General features: G+C 44.3%; 2 protein-coding genes across 3 annotated transcripts in view; one reads left to right on the top strand and one right to left on the bottom strand.

Annotated features, from left to right (window-relative positions):
* Positions 1-7,706, top strand: part of LOC144162500 (membrane-associated tyrosine- and threonine-specific cdc2-inhibitory kinase-like) — a 58,889-nt gene extending 51,183 nt beyond the window's left edge. The window contains exons 11-13 of the mRNA XM_077693063.1: positions 400-489; positions 3,396-3,489; positions 6,294-7,706. Of these exons, the coding sequence (XP_077549189.1) occupies positions 400-489; positions 3,396-3,489; positions 6,294-6,326 (217 nt within the window). The 3' untranslated portion in view covers positions 6,327-7,706. The remainder of the gene's footprint in view (positions 1-399; positions 490-3,395; positions 3,490-6,293) is intronic.
* Positions 6,982-16,310, bottom strand: part of LOC144162497 (oxysterol-binding protein-related protein 11-like) — a 40,335-nt gene continuing 31,006 nt past the window's right edge. For both annotated transcript variants that reach the window (XM_077693059.1, XM_077693060.1), the window contains exons 17-21: positions 16,066-16,220; positions 14,735-14,851; positions 10,247-10,408; positions 8,776-8,859; positions 6,982-7,402 (exon numbers count right to left, since the gene is read on the bottom strand). In XM_077693059.1, coding sequence (XP_077549185.1) covers positions 7,340-7,402; positions 8,776-8,859; positions 10,247-10,408; positions 14,735-14,851; positions 16,066-16,220 — 581 coding nt within the window. In that variant the 3' untranslated portion in view covers positions 6,982-7,339. The remainder of the gene's footprint in view (positions 7,403-8,775; positions 8,860-10,246; positions 10,409-14,734; positions 14,852-16,065; positions 16,221-16,310) is intronic.

The following is a 16,310-nucleotide window of genomic DNA, read 5'->3' as shown; positions in this document are numbered from 1 at the left end:
CCTGTCTGAAGTTGTGGTATTTGGAAGTTGTAAGTTTCACTACTTACAAGCATCTTCAAAGATGGGATAAAATTTCCCACTCTGCGAAACATAAACGCAGACTGTTGTGTAGCTTTGCAATTATTCCTTTATATTTAGGATAACTGTACATCACGACGTCAAGGATTTCGAACGGGCAGAGGGTTTTCAATTGGCTTTTACGAAACAAGACTCGTGATCTTTGCGCCAAACACGAACAGACGTGATCCGTTGTTTGGTATTGATATTCACAACCTTTCTTGAATTCTAAATCAAAGTAGCTTTAATTAAGGCTGCTGTCTGTTTCTTGGGGAGGAGCTTTTCTTGGTTGCTCCAGTTAGCGTTATTTTTTAGCGTTGATTCCCATGTCTCTTGTTACAGGTCAACGCCAAAGCCTCTGCTCCACAGGCGTGATCTGCGGCTGCACAGCACTCCGACAGTCCTGTTCCCATCCCCAAAGAGACCGACAAGGTTGCCACCCTATTCCTATTTCTCTCTTTTTTTTGTTGGCGTACTGCCTAACAGCTCCTTCCCTTGATGTCAGCTTGAGATCCCTGCGGGTAAAGAATTGTTCTTTGAATGAATTCTGTTGCCCCGACCTTTGGTTAATGGCCCCACACCAGGCGGCGCCAGTAGCTATAGAATGTTTTGAACATTTTAACCCATTAAAACTATTTTACGTGCATTGTTTTTCGATTTGTTTTAGAGCGCAAGCTCTTAACTCTTTCGCAACCACGAGAAGGGAGCTGATTATCGACATACTTGAGCACTGTTTTTTTTTTCTAGTGGACTTTTGTTTGCATTTGGCATTATTTTATATCAAATTGTACACTTTAGTTGGCTTTCTAATAAAAATAACGCCAGAGGGATAGGTGCAAAACTGTTTGAAGTTTTATTTGTTTACTAAGCAAAAAACGCACGAAAACAAAGTAAGCAAAACAAGAAAATGCAGCTCAACAAAGCTGCAAGATGAAGTCCGGAATTCTGAAATGCACGAAGGGTTGCGCGTGATGTCAGCTAGCATTCTTCCGTACCTAATGAGCTATTTTTCATGGCCCTTCAAGCTAGGGGCGGCGACTGCAGTGCCACCCTGAAAAACAGTTGCGTGAGGACGTGATGCGCGGGTGCAGTTTGCATGTGCTGAACTTGTTGTATGTTTTTAAAGAAGACAGTCTTTCTTGGGCTTCTTAAATGCAGAAATTTTGGTCTGCTTGTATGTTTGTCTGTCTCTGTCTGTCCCCAGCCAAAGTGAAACAGAAACGGCGAAATAGTCAAATCTAAACGTCTAAGTCCTGTGTTAGTGTTCATACTTGTCAACATTGTTGAACAAGAACAAAACATCACGCAAATTTAAGGCAGAAAATCAATACATGGGTGATATATTTATTTATTTATTTATTTATTTATTTACAAGTACCCTCAGGGCCGAAGCATTATAGAGGGGATATATGGAGTGTTCCAGTGTTTCTTTATTAAAAAATACATGGATGCTTGGTTTTTGCGATAGCAAATAAAATACTATCGCAAATAAAATACTAAGTCAACTGCAGAAAATCGTCGCCTGCTGTTGCCCGCACTACCTGGTGGCATTTGAAACAATCAAAGGGCAACAGCAATGAAAGGTTCCACTAGATAGGTTCCACATTCCACTTTAAACGCTCATGAAGTAGGGCAATGTGGTTCTATGAACGTTGTTTGCGCTGCTGAGCACAAGGTCGCGGGTTCAATTCCCGGTTGGGCGGCCGCTTTTCTGATGGAGGCGAAAAGCAAAAATGCCCGTGCGTGCGAGATTTTGGCGCACATTAAAGATCCCCGGGTGGTCAAAAGAAATCTGGAGCCCTCCACTACGGCGCGCCTCATCGCCTGCGTTGCGTCGGCGCGTTGAACCCTACAATCAATCAATCAATCTATAAATGTTGTAGTTGGGTGCCAGGAATCACGCGCGTCTCTGCTGTACGGCAGCACTGGCACCAAGGCACCCGACTTGGAGCAGTGGAACGCAATAAATTCAAATTGGCCTGAGCAAACCTCTACCGTGTTATCTCGGGAGGAATGAGGTGGGAGAGGAGCTGCGTGAGAGGTGAGCGGAAAAGAGAAGGCACGCATTTACTTTCCAGGGGCGTCAGTTGACTATCGTCTTTCGTCGACATCTGCAACGAAAGGAGCAGATACGTGGCCCATTTTTTGTTCTGCTTTCTTCTGGCAGCACAGCTTGCAGTTCTTCAATTTCTCCATTTTCCACGGTTGTTAGTAAATTGTCTCTAGACTTGGATATGGGGCGCGGTCTTGGTCGACGTCATTATAATCCAAAATCTTCTGAACAAGCTGCTCCATAAAAGCAAGCTGGTTGAGTCTGGCATTTTAGGCTAGCTCCGGGACGCCTGGGTTCGCTTTTCGATGTCCTTGGTAGAGGATGAAAATGTTGACACACGCTGTGTCCACGCAATGAAAAAACGGGGTCTTCCACCAGCGCATGCATTTCCTCAAGACATTGTAGGTTCCAATTATTTGGTCCGATTTATCCGCACCCAGCATACCAGCATTGTAGTCGTGAACGAGCAGCGGCTTCTTGATGGTAATCAAAGCCCATCTGTCGCCTGTCTTCTGCCTTTGCTGGGCTGGGACTTACTGGTTGGCTGTATGAATAGTACTCATTAGGTTCGCAGCACGTTGGCCTTTCCACTGCATATATACACTGTTCCCACGGCAAAGCCACCGAATGTCTCTGCGCTGAGCTCTTCATTTCCGCACAACATTCTTCAGCTCAGTTGGAAAACATCGGCGATCTTTCCGGGTGGTACCGCAGGCAAGGGTTTTGCGCTCCAGCAGGTGGTCAACAAGTTTCGCAGAGGTGTAGAAGTTGTTCATTCAAATCCTGTACCGCTGGTCTAAGTGCTCCGAGCACAGACTGCTGGCCACGCCAAAAGCCAGGCCGTGTGGTCCTGATTTTTCACGTTTGCCTGTTTACACAGAGAACTGGAGAGTGTACCGTGTCTTGGAATCGGCTAGTACCCAAACTTTGTACTCCCTCTTGGTCAACGTGGCCCATATTTACTGCCTCATTCCTCGTAATCTGCCTTTTGACTTTACCACATGTTCGTCAACCGAGATATCCCACCTTGGGTGAAAAACAATTTGCTGATGTCTGATTGATGTGCTTCAAAGGCCAAGGAAGGCTAGTGAAGCTACAAACCAAGTTTGAGACATGATGTTTCTGAGAGGAGGCCATTGTATATGCACTGCTCCCCCTTTTCGCTCAGCCCCAACCTCCCTCTCTCCTCTCAGTTCCCATGATGGTGGTTGTGACCGTAGTGTGGTGCCTTTTCTCGGCACTGGCCGCTTGCGGTGTTACTAACGTACGGCTCCGTCGTTTCCAGGAACACGTCTTCAATCAGTTCGAGCAGGCCCCTGCACCCAATCAGGCCGTTCAACGTGAGCATGGACGATTTCCCGGTCAGGACCCTCTTCCCGGTGAGTTGCACGCTGGTCTTAGAAACATTTTTTTTGTTTTCCAACCAATTTTGATGAAAATTCATAGGCTTGTTCAGTTTTACATACATCTAATTAGTTTTTATGTAAGCTAGTTAGTTTCCAAAATATCTTAAAACCCTTGTTGATTGTCCTTGAGAACAGTAGGAAAAAAACTTTTCGACAAAAAATTGCCGGCAAGGCACGAATAGATGGCAGAAGTTGTGGAGAATGCAAGTATTCCTGCTAACCAGTTATAAATAACGTCAATTATTATTGTTGAAAAACAAAATGCAAAATTTGTTTTCTTTATTGCAAGTGTTCAACATTGAGCTTCACGCTGCAAAACAAATGATCTTAGCTGCACCACACATGCCAGCATGTACGTCTGAAAAATTTCCTGTCGCTGCAATACTGCTCTTGGCGCAGAAGGGAGGAATTATGGAAGCATCAAATCCTTGCCAAAATCGGGCCTGTGCAATTTTTACAAGTATAATACGCGGCAAATGAAACGCGAACATGAAAATATGAATCAAAACACGCAAATAGCGCGATTTCTTTCCACACAAGTCAAAATGACGTGTGGCTTGGTGGCTTTTCGAATATACCAATAGCGCGCCATTATTAGACCTCAACCAGCAGTATTTTAAAATTTTCAAGTTCTGATTCATATTTTCGTGTTCGCACGTATCGTACAAACCACGTATCGTATGATACTGCGTATCATACCGCGTATTGTACGATATCGTACAGAGCCACGTATCGTACGTGGCTCTGTTCAAATACCAACTTTTCAGAGGAACGACTCTGCCAACGAAGAGAAAAATGATACCTAAAGAAATGCTTTAGGAGGGAATTTTTCGGTCCCAAAGGCCCATGTGCCCCCTTAAAGGGACCCTGCGCGACGTTTAGATCACACTGCCAGGAATACCCGAGGCAAATATTACACGTGCATGTGAAGCGGTGAGCGCGCAAATCGCTGTGAAAGACGCGGAAAAACCAACCGCGCTGTCTTCAATTTCTCTCATTATGCACCCCTGGTATGGCCTAAACACGACGTCATTGAGGTCATGGCTGTCCTATTGGCTGTCGCTGGTCAACTGCGCGGCTTATGTCTCGCATTTCCTGTGATGATCCGCCGTCGGCGGCGCTGTGCATCAGCCTCCTCTATGCCTGAATCTGTACCGACACTTTTAGCGTTTGTTTTGTGTTTTTAGTGCGCGCCGAGTTTGGGCGATGAACTAAATACTTCCCTTTCAACCAGACGACTCGACAACAAGCGTTTATTGCTTCAAAAATGCCCTACCAGCCTGAGGCGCGCTTGCGAGCAGGCAGCTATGCCTGCTTTTTTGTGGCACCCAACCGGAAATAGACCCCTCCACGTTTCAGAGAAAAGGAGAAAACTCCCTGGACTGTGATGTATCAAAGGCTGCCTAAAAGAATGCTGCGAGCCACCCCCCTCTCCAGGGGAGAGCGCGTAGCTTTTGTCGCGTTGTCCGCGGTCGAGTTGAGAGGAAACATTTATGCGGCATTTCTCATCAGGCATAGTTTCGGTGATAACAGATTTTCACAATTATTGCGGGAGGAGATTGCTGGGACAATATGTTGTATTCGAAAATACATTTCGAGTAGTCAATGGGAAGTGGTGCAGGGTCACGTACAGCTCACATTTTTCGCGAACTTCGCCCACTTTGCAGTTTAGCTGTCTGACCCTGTCCAGCCTTCTTGTTCCGAGCCAAGATATCTAAGCAGTGAGGTGTGGAAAGATTACCGTACCAAGTGCAAGGCCTTACTTTTCCCCTTAGCTGCATCAGGGTTCGTACAGGTCCTTGAAAACCTCAAAAACCCGTGAAATTCAGTTTTCAAGGGCCTTGAAAGCCTTGAACTTTTTTCTTTGCCTTGAAAACCCTTGGTTTCTTGGGCAATGAAGAGGAGGCCCGGATATGGTACATGCTTTTTATGGCTTATCATTGTGGCCCTGCACACTCCCCATCAAAAACATGCTTTTCTAATTTCAAGCCAGCTTGTGGGTACTGGCGGACTGCTTTAGAAGGCTTAGGATTGGCCCAGAAAATTTTGACGGAGGGTGTACCTGAAGTGAGACTGAGTGCAGAATAACATAGCTAATTTTTGGGCGTTTTGAGCTTGGCAAAAAAAAATTGCTGTCAGTAGGCATGCTTTTGGTAACTTTTGGTGAAGCAACACTTAGTCAAAGCAATGCGCTTAGCAGGTTGGCCAGTCTTTGTTTTTTGTTGTTGTTGTTGTTTGGTCAGTTCTGAAAGACATTTCAAGCCCCTCATTTGGGTTGGGTGGCGTTCGGTTTGAATTCATTTGAAAGCTCACTGGAGCACAGCTGTAGTATTTTGGTTGCGTAAACTGCAGAATATTTTATGCCTGCAGACATGAATGTTACCTTCTTGTAGTTTCGCTGCAATAGCAAGTTCAAATGTTCGGAAAATTGTGCAAATTATGGGCAATGATAGTTACTGCGGATAAATGTTGTGGAAAACAAAAAAAAAATGCTTGGAAATGTAGGCAGAAGTGGGAATTTGGAAGCCTTTAAAGCATGACAGCCGAGCAAATATTTGGCGTGGGATTGCAACACTTCCCCAACTACTCCTTGATGTTGATTTCTCGATTTTTTTTTGGGGGGGGGGGGGGGGGGTTTCTTGAAACTTCTAATGCCTTGCTATGTGCCTAGCATGCCTTTATGTTTGTGCTACTATGGTTAACTATCCTACACCAAAGCACATAACCTCGGTACCGTAACAACTGTCAAGTTTTTAATGGTGACTTTCCACTTGCAGGCGGTGGGTGCAGACAGTGAAGAGGAGAATTGAACATCGTCACACGAGCCCTTCTTCTGCCTCCTTTTTTTTCTTTTCTAGTCACTTTTTTTATACGTTCTCTTTTTGATGTTCTGTGCATAAGACTGCAGATAAGTTTATGAGCCTAATGTAAGGTGCGTTTACACGTTTCATTTTTTGTCGTTTTCAGCTTTATTCTTGCAACCGCCCACGTTTTACGGGACCAATACAATGAGTGAAGGAACACAAGTTTTTTAATTATTGATCTGTTTGCTGCTATGGAACTTCCGGTGCCCTGTGAATATGTAGGAAAGGGATATAGCGTTCTTTTTTTTATTTCTATTTAGTCAGTGTTACTAGGACTTTAGTTGTGAGTGAATATGGAAAAGTTGAAAAACAAAAAACAAAAAAAAGACTAATCTTGCTGGTGAATGTTTCTTGATTAATTATTGCATTAAATTATTTTCATAGATGTACTGACTTGTTTCCTTGCATACGTTTCGTTGACTCCTAGGGCTAATCTAACGGGCTACAAGTAATAAAGTTCCGCCTACAAAAACAAACATGTATAAAGTTTTTAGTGTTTTATATTTTTATATATTGAGCACATGCATTTTTTATAATTGTGTAGAGTGTACAGAAAAAAGCGAGGCGTTGAGCTGCAAGCTTGTATATTTTATTCTGTAAAAAAAAAAAAAAAGGTACGCCATCTCCAAAATACAATGGCACTTCCACGAAAGAACTCTGTGGTTTCTGCTTTTATGTATATACATGTATATATATATTACTGTACAATATGCACAAACAAAACAAATTAACACGCAAATGTGCCTTTTCTTTTTTACAAAAAGTGGTTGGCATAGGTACACTGAATACAGGTTCTGCGAGGAATACCAGGCTGGAAGCTGACGTGGTGGCCGCTCTCCAAAGCACTAGGCGTGTGAGCAAAGGTGCTTTCGCTGAAAAAGAGCGAGTGGCTTGTAGAAGTACGAATGCGTAAAGTCCTTCGAAGTGCTACCGTTCTTCCACAAGCGTCACGGTAGACGCTAGCTCGACTTGTTCATTGGATACTTGTACTTCCACACCTTGCCGTCTTCGAGCCGAAACAACTGCGCAAAAGAAACCCGCGCTTTTTTTTGTTACGCGCCATGGATGACTGCATATTAAAATTAAACCATTTCCAAGTACGTGCCTTTGAGTATAATCGTCCTACATGACTTATACTTCTTGTTCTCACGACAGAGTGACAAGAAAATCTGGAATTGGTATGCAAGAAGTTGCATAATGTCAAAATAAGATAACTGCTCGCCTGAATCCAATGTTGAGCTCTTTTTTGCTCACTAATCGAATTCCCTGTATTGACTGTTGCGTGTACTGTGCCTTTACAAATAAAATAACCGGTTGTTGCCACAGGCTCTGCTCTGTGCCTCTCTTTGTTCTTAATTAAACTTTTTGCTTTTTTTCCTATTGTATAGCAACTTCAAAGTTTAGGAATCGGAACTTTAGAAGCACGTGCCGTCAGATCGCAACAATTAGGCGACTACAGTAACTTAAGTAACAAGTAAGTTTCGAATAAAAAAAAAGTAACTACAGTGCGGTTCAAAGTTTAGGAATTGGAACTTAGAAGCATGCGCTGTCAGATGGCAACAATTAAGCAACTACAGTAACTTAAGTAACAAGTAACTTTCGAATTAAAAAAAGTAACTACAGTGCGGAAGGTGCGAAGCCAAAAGATACTAGAGAATTGCCCAGCTACCCATCTGTCTTGTAAAACAACTTAAGGGGGACGCTGCTCTTAAAACAGCTGCCTTTATTTAAGTAAACTCTGCAAAACTTGTCAGTCTTGGTGCTCTTTTTGTTACTGATTTCAAATACGGCATTATTTTTTCAGTAAGTCGATTAGTTACCAAGAAAATTGGTCCTTTTTGGAGGAACACTAGACACAACAGTGTTAGTCATAAAACTGAAATCTTTATATTTTACAATACCGAAACCCTGGTGAGTCAGTGCAATAATCGAAGCAGTTTTTTTGATGCACCACTTAGAACTAATTTTACAGCTCATTAAACTTTATTGGCACCAGTGGCAAGAAACGATTTTGAATGCCCATTTCAAACACCAAAGTTTAGTGAGCTGTAAAATTAGTTCTAAGCGGTAGATAAAAAAAAAAAAACGATTCTCTTAATGCACTCGCCAGTGTTCATAGTATTGGCAAATACAAAGATTGCAGTTTTATGACCAACACTGCTTTGTCTATTGTTGCTCCAAAAATGACTAATTATCTCTAACTATATTGGGGACTAATTGCCTCAGTCGAAAAATATAGTGCTTTTGTTTTCTTTTGCCTCCTCCTGACCGCATGGTGCCAGCGAGACCAAAATGTAATCTTTTTAACCCTTTGTACGATACAACAATGTATATCCTTTGTATACAGATACTTCATTTTGAAGACTTGTATAGCAGTATTGTTTTGCGACCTTACCTTGCCATCATGTGCTTGGTGTACAGTTGCATGCTCTGTGTCCGACCCCTTCATTGCTGAAGATTCTTGCAGCCTATCTTCAACCTGCACGTTAGGAAAAGGGGAAGGGGGGGGGGCTTCACAAATGGTCAGGGGTGGTTCATGAATGTTCTCAGGGGAACATAGCAGCTCGCAGTAAAAATTAGCTCGTGGTACGTCTTGTGCATGTTCTCTCATTTTAGGTCCCATTCAGGGCTTACATTGGATGTCTTCAGTGTTCGTAAAGTGCGAGCCATTTTATTAAGTCAACTCCACCATCGGCTATAAATTCCTCCATTGATGATGTTTCAGCAAAACTTCCATGCCGACAGTTTGTGAAACATGAAATTTAGGAACAGCAAAAGAATGGCGGCACTAATAAAAACTTGTCTTTGAACAGTGACATCTGAATCAGCAGATTGCATTTAGAAATTCAGCATTTTTATCTATTATTGGCCAAACGGATGCTGACACCAAGGCATCGTCGTAACACCCGGTATCAAACCTTAATGCACCGGAATCAATTTTCCAGCAAGGTTGAAGAACCAAGTTGTGGCAAGACAAAAAGCTGGGACTCCTATTTTATGTCCTCAACTAAATGGAGACATGCTGTCAAGCGACAAGGAAATGTTTGTTCGAATGCACATGCGGGAAGTAGGTACCATGGACGCGACATGCACTTATTGCTTTGTCATTGAAGCTTCACGACAATACAAGCAGCCTGTTCAGCATTTACTAAAGATACCTGCCGCGGTGGCTCAGTGGCTAAGGCGTTGCGCTGCTGAGCACGAGGTCGCGGGTTCGATTCCCGGCCGCGGCGGCCGCTTTTCTGATGGAGGCGAAAAGCAAAAACGCCCGTGTGTACGAGATTTCGCCGCACGATAAAGATCCCCAGGTGGTCAAAATTAATCCGGAGCCCTCCACTACGGCGCGCCTCATCGCCTGCGTTGCGTCGGAGCATTAAACCCCACAATCAATCAATTTACTAAAGATGTATTAACTCATGGTCAGACAACACTTAGGGCTGGCATGACTTTTTTTTGCACTCGATATTTGAAATCCCATTGCTTTCAGAGGTTTACATGGTGCATAACTTTCATAATTTTTGTGAATTAGGGTGGTTTGATGCTTTCATGCCATTTCTGCCTACCATCAAACTCGAAGCTGTGGTGCCCGTCAGTTGTTCTGCGTGGCATTCGTTGTCCCCGTGAAAGTGTCTCTTTTCATCAACTTCCATCAAGCTAAGCTGCCAGTATCACTTTCAACCTCCATTAATTTTATCACGCTCTTCAACAACGAAGTGAATGACGCCATGTCTTTTAGGTGTTCAAACCACATAACCGACTTCTTACATACACAACTTCTCCTTACACGACGATCACTTTTTCGCACCAAAAAGCAAAAGGGGGAAAAAAAAGACAAAGCCGAATTACGGAAGTTTGTTTCCCCGCACCTGACACTTGTGGTGCGACGCCAGCACCGCGTTTCTCGCGCGCAGTGCCTCGCTGACTGGCTGCCACAACCGTCGCGACTCGAGGCTGTCTTGAGAGTCGATGGGACGGCAGCGCTTGGGCTGCCGCTTTAGTTCCGGTATCCTCCACTCCTTTGAATGGCCCTGAAGGAGAGCAACGCAGGCATCAAAAGGCAATGCCACATCTTCTGCTATGCAACACCGCGCCAAAAGATCCCTTAATTCATCAATGACATTAACCCCCGTATTCAGAAAGCAAAGGGGGGAGGGGAGGGCCAGAGCTCTTATATGGCTTCCTTTAATTGTCAAGTAAACTCTGTGAAATTTGCCAGACTTGCTGCTTTTTTTCCACTGATTTCAGATACGGCAGTATTTTTTGAGTAATACCCCTGTCACACGGGCACTTTCAATCGCGATTGAGTCGATCCAGATCGAGCTCAATCCAGATCGGGTCCCTGCTACACGGCAGTTTCAATCGCGATCGAGTTCGATCGCGCTCGAACTCAATCCTGGTTTCTCAAGCGCGATCGAGGCTTCCGAGCGCAATCGAACGAAAGCGGTGATACTCTTGTCTCCGCTGAGTACTGGCACAGAATGTGATAACTTCAACTAACGCCACAAATTGTGTCAAATAACTTGACCCAAATAAGTGTAAGGTAATATTTACATAATTACGTATAGCTACTACCGTGCGAAGTTACCAGACGCCGGAAGCAAGTACATTGTTAGCGCCATCTGGCGTGCACAAGTGCAACCCGTGCAACTTCTCAATTGCGATTGAAATGTGCCGTGTAGCAGCGGCAGTACGTTGAGCGCGCTCGAAAACTCTATCGCGATTCACTTTAATCGCGATTGAAAGTGCCCGTGTGACAGGGGTATAAGTCAATTAGTTACCAAGATAATTATAGATAAACGGTCATTTTTGGAGGAACAATAGACAAATTAGTGTTAGCCATACAACGGTAATTTCCAATACTATGAACCCTGGTGAGTGCAATAACCAAATTGGTTTTTTGATGCACCTCTTGCAACTAATTTTACAGCTCATTAAATTAAAATTTGGTGTCACCACTGGCAAGCAACCATTTCGAATGCTCATTTCAAACATCAAAGTTTAATGAGCTGTAAAATTAGTTCCAAGAAGTGCATAAAATAAAACGAATCTCTTATTGAACTCACCAGGGTTCACAGTATTGGAAAACAAAGATTACGGTTTTATGTTCCTCCAAAAATGGCCAATTACCTCTAATTATCCCGGTAACTAATTGACCTACTCAAAAAACAATGCCATATTTGAAATCGGTGGAAAAAAAAGCAGCAAGACGGACAAGTTTCACAGATGTTTACTTAGAAATTAAAAGAAATTGTTTTAAGAGCCATGTCCCTCCTTAATTAAAGGAGCCATGAAGAGAAAATACAACTTCGTTTAATTTGAAAGAACTAGAATTCAGTATCTCACTCAGCTCCATTACAGCCACAAAAGATGTTTTTTTTTAACAAAAAAAAAGCAAGAAGTATTTAAAAACTTTCAAATTTTGCGCCACCATGACATGTTATGAGCAAGAATGGCGTCATACGAGCCAACAATAAAACAATTTTCAGTGCGTTAAGTGCATGTTAGCATTCAAGTGATGCGGTCAAATGGAAGAGGCCCCATTACAGACGTCCAGTCATCTGTCGTCACGACATGTCAGTTAGGCGGCCACCAATCGCACAAACGAGGTTCCGTGACGTCGCAGAAAAGTTGCGGGAAATTGGCTAGAGGGTCGTGACTGCTTCACACGTTTTTTTTAATATCTCGAAGATATTAAAGAAAACGTTATTTGTTCGAAGATTGCGATTTGTTCGAAGATTGCGGTGATATTGGTATCGTTGTTATTGAGACTAAGCAGTCTTTCTAGTATTTTGTCTTCATGGCTCCTTTAATTAAGGAGGTCTTTCGTATGTGTCCGAAAAGGACCAGAATGAGAAAAGGCCACCGTGCGTTTCGGAAACTTTCCTCAAGGCGCCCTTATCAAAGGCGCCCTTTTCGGAGCACGCTAGGGTGGTCCTACGAACGAAGCTAGCAGCCGACGCACTAATTCACAGACTGTGTGTGGGCGGGATCTGGCTTTTGCACCAATAGAAAAGGACGCTCTCGTGGCGCCACTTTTGAAGCACCCGGACCAGCCAGCTCTGTCAGTGGCCAGTCTCCGTAAGAATTTTAGGCTTAACATCGCGGTCGACATTTCATCGCCGCTTGCACTGCGGCCGCACCGGACGCTCCACAGGCGATGATGCAGGCCGCAGTGGAGGGCTCCAGACTAATTTTGGCCACCTGGGGATCTTGAACGTGCGCCGAAATGTCCAACACACTGGCATTGCTGCTTTTCGGCTCCATCAGAAAAGCAGCGGCTGCCGCGGCCGGGAATCGAACCCGTGTCCTTGGGCTCAGCAGCACAAAGCCTCAGCCACTGAGCCACTTTTTATGCTTTTAATTTTTAAGACGGCATGGCATTTGTGCTGCCAACAGACTACCCAAGTTTTCTTGCCCACAGTCATTAGACAGGGGTGAGACAGCTGCCACAGTCGTTAGACAGGGGTGAGACAGCTGCGCATATTGCGGAGTTTTGATAAAAATTTGTTTCCCTGTGCCAGGCTGCTCCAAAAGCTTGAAAATTGCAAAAATTGCGCCAAACTGCTCCAGAAACAGTCTGAGAGCCAAGGATTTTAATGCTCCCGTCAGTTTCAGTGGGGGGAAAATGCTTACTGGCGGCAATTTTTCCAGCACCCCCAAGGTGATGCTGTTTGTAAAGGTTGAATTGATTGATCATTCAATAAAAAACCCTCATAAAATTGTCCCCGGGATAGTTTTTTCGAAAGTCACAATGTCGGGTTGCACATGTTATATTCTGTGAGTTTTTAAAGTTTTCCCAGCGAAAACCAATGCAAAGTCCTGTAGAAAAACACTTATGTGCACTGAGGCGATTTCTACTTGTGCAAGTTGATTAAAAAAACTGCAATTTTCGAAGCGCCGTATCTCCGGAACGACATCACTGGGCGCCACCATCTTGGAAGATTGGAAAACATGGCCACCGGGCAAAGCAGTTGCTCGCGTTTCAGGCAGAGTGCTCTTCGCCGATTTCTACCGTGGTTTTGGTTATGGGGGTGCTGGGTTTACATTTAGTCGTTTGATCTGTTGAGGGAAGTTGTGCTACTCGAAAGACGGGAGTTTATCAAAAACAACGTAGGGCCCGCGAATTTGCCGTGTTTCGGCTTTGAGTGTGAGGCACGGTGCGTTCTTGAAGTGAAATTTCAGACTCATTGCAGTGCTATAGAACGCTGAGTTATTGCTGCCTTTGACAGCGACCTTGCAAGCGGCGGGAATGGGACGGTCGACACTACAGAAGGGGCGGCGCAGGCTACATCGCCACAAAATGTTCAAGCAGTGTGCGATAGCGGGACGGGCTATTATTGCATTCGAATAATAATGGTTCATCTATCTGACATGAAATTTAATGACAAGAGGGAGGTTGCTAAACATACCAACGTTGTGACGACTGTCACCTCGCTTTGCACAACTTTTGTCATGGCTTCACACTTGTGCACAAAGCCCAGTCTGGGATTACAAAAACAATAATTTCAACACTCACATGATAATAAAAATGCCTTACAATTGCTTAGTTTTTCAATTCGATTTCTCAACGGCGCTCCACACTATCTATGCATAGAGCTCGAGAATTTAAAAATGATTTATAAAAATGTAGAGCAGTTCGCACCTTACTCTGGTAGAAAAAACTTTATTGAAAGGCTGTTTCAGTGTTATGTACGTTTAAAACCGGTTAAAAAGTGCATGTGAGTTTCCAAGAAATTTGACTTTTTAGGGCTCCTAAGGTGACATAATAAATGTCGTTCTTTTGCTCCAAATCAAGATTCTTCTGCTCCAAAATCGAGATTTCGCTGCTGCACGAGGTCGCGGGTTCGATTCCCGGCCGCGGCGGCCGCTTTTCTGATGGAGGCGAAAAGCAAAAACGCCCGTGTGTACGAGATTTCGGCGCACGTTAAAGATCCCCAGGTGGTCAAAATTAATCCGGAGCCCTCCACTACGGCGCGCCTCATCGCCTGTGCTGCGTCGGCGCGTTAAACCCCACAATCAATCAATCAATCGAGATTTCGCTGCTCCAAAAACTGCTCCCAAATCTGATTCAGCTGTTTCACTCCTGGGTAGAAGAAGCCATCCCACCACAGTCTCTCGAAAAACACCTTGGACTTTGTTAAGACAAGAAACTTCCCACCTTTCCGCGTTGTCAAAAAAGACTCGCGAAAACGACAAAAACTGCCGACCCGCGTAGTATATACATGGTGTCGCATTACCCGGACATCTGTGAGGCAAGTTTCGGATGATAACAGTACCAGCACTGAAATTGTCACTGCACACCCCAACAATGCTTGACGGGCGAACGGAGCAGGCCAGCAAAAATGTCCACTCACATCAGCGTACTGCACTTCGAGCCTCGTGTCCCATTCGCCCGCAATCTTGCAAACCGTCTCGCCCGCAGCGGACTTCACTTCTCCAGAGACGCAGTGCAGCTGCCCGCCATAGAACGGCTGCAAAGTGAGACAGTCGCACGTCTTGAGAGGAAAGTGGGCCAAGCAGCGTTGGTAAAGGCACACTGCGGGGAATCTTGCTGGTGACTGTGTAGTGTAGTTCGAAGCATTGGAGCCCTAGCTTCATGCAAAGCGAGGACGACATCTAACAGAAACGTCCTTCGCTACTCGCCTAATTGCTACTTCTGGAATTAGCAATAGGCCTCAGTACATGACTCTTACACACGTCTTTAGTGCTATGTGCAAAATTAGCACGCTTAAATAATTACGCATATAGGCTCTAATGCACGTGTTTCTAATGCTGCTTGTATACCTATTCAACATGCTCAAATTTAGGCCTACCTAACACACGTCTCTAACACATTTCCAAATTGAAGGCTACAATGCAATCTCTTCATCCACCTTCTAGAGTAACAGAGCTGTAGTAGAATAGTCTCGCATTCCAGAGATCCTCGGTCTCAGTCGCACCCAGACCAAAATTTTCCTATTTTCAACTCAATTACTTGAGTTGAAAATTGTCCTCACATGCCCTCTGCCTGCCAGTGTTTACATTCATGGCTGCCATCTAAGCAGATATGCCATCTTCACTTTTCTGTTTCTATCTGTTTTTTGGGGGGTTTTTTGCCTTGCAAGCGCAAAATCACACCCTTGATAATAAACAGTTGCGAGTTTGTGTTTCATCCCCATCTCCTTGTTGTCCAATTTGTTGTAATAAACCCAGCGTAATTCGAGATCAACTAGCCCCAATCTACATCCTTTCAATTACATAACTTTCCTTACAAAATTTTCCCCGGAAAATTTGGCGTGAAACCTGGAAATGCATTTCTCTTATTTTGCTCCGCTGGCCACTTCGTCAGCCTTCTGTAGGTTATGCCAATGACGCTGAATTTTCAGCCCATTGAGTCATCCAATGCGTGTGCATTAAGAATTTGAGTGCAGTTCCTTGAAATATTTGACAACACTCTTTGTAGCTGCATGCCAATGCAACGCTATCTCCACAAAGCATAATAAGCTGTACCGACGCACCAGTGTTCTGCTCTAGCGGGCTGTTCAACAGAAATCTATTACGCAACTGGAACAATGGTAATCACATTGCATCCACAGCCATAGGATACAGGTTCCGCCCAATATCTTCATCTCCTATGGCCTTTTTAAATTTCCCGCCGCTGAAATGGGCAGTTTTCGTGGCGTGCACGTTTACAACTATCCGTCACCTTTGTGTGGAATGTGATGGGTGCCACGGCGTCGCCGCACGTGACTGTCACACGACCTCCCAGCTCGATGTACGGCTCGCTCAGCAGGGACCTCCAGTACATGGTGGGCAGCCCAATGGTGTAGCACTCGTCACGATTCAGAAGACGCAGCACCACTGGAAGCGACAACGAGAAAAAAAAAGGCCTCGCTTTATTTCTTGCAAAGTTTTGCCAGAGAGCGCAAAGCCAGAAAAACCTAGAGCAGT

Source organism: Haemaphysalis longicornis, unplaced genomic scaffold (genome assembly GCF_048455015.1).
Source record: "Haemaphysalis longicornis isolate Haplotype H1 unplaced genomic scaffold, Haemaphysalis longicornis Haplotype H1 scaffold_12, whole genome shotgun sequence".
In the NCBI taxonomy this organism is placed as follows: domain Eukaryota; kingdom Metazoa; phylum Arthropoda; class Arachnida; order Ixodida; family Ixodidae; genus Haemaphysalis; species Haemaphysalis longicornis.
Note: the sequence above shows the minus strand (reverse complement) of the source record. Positions and strands in the feature narration are given on the sequence as shown.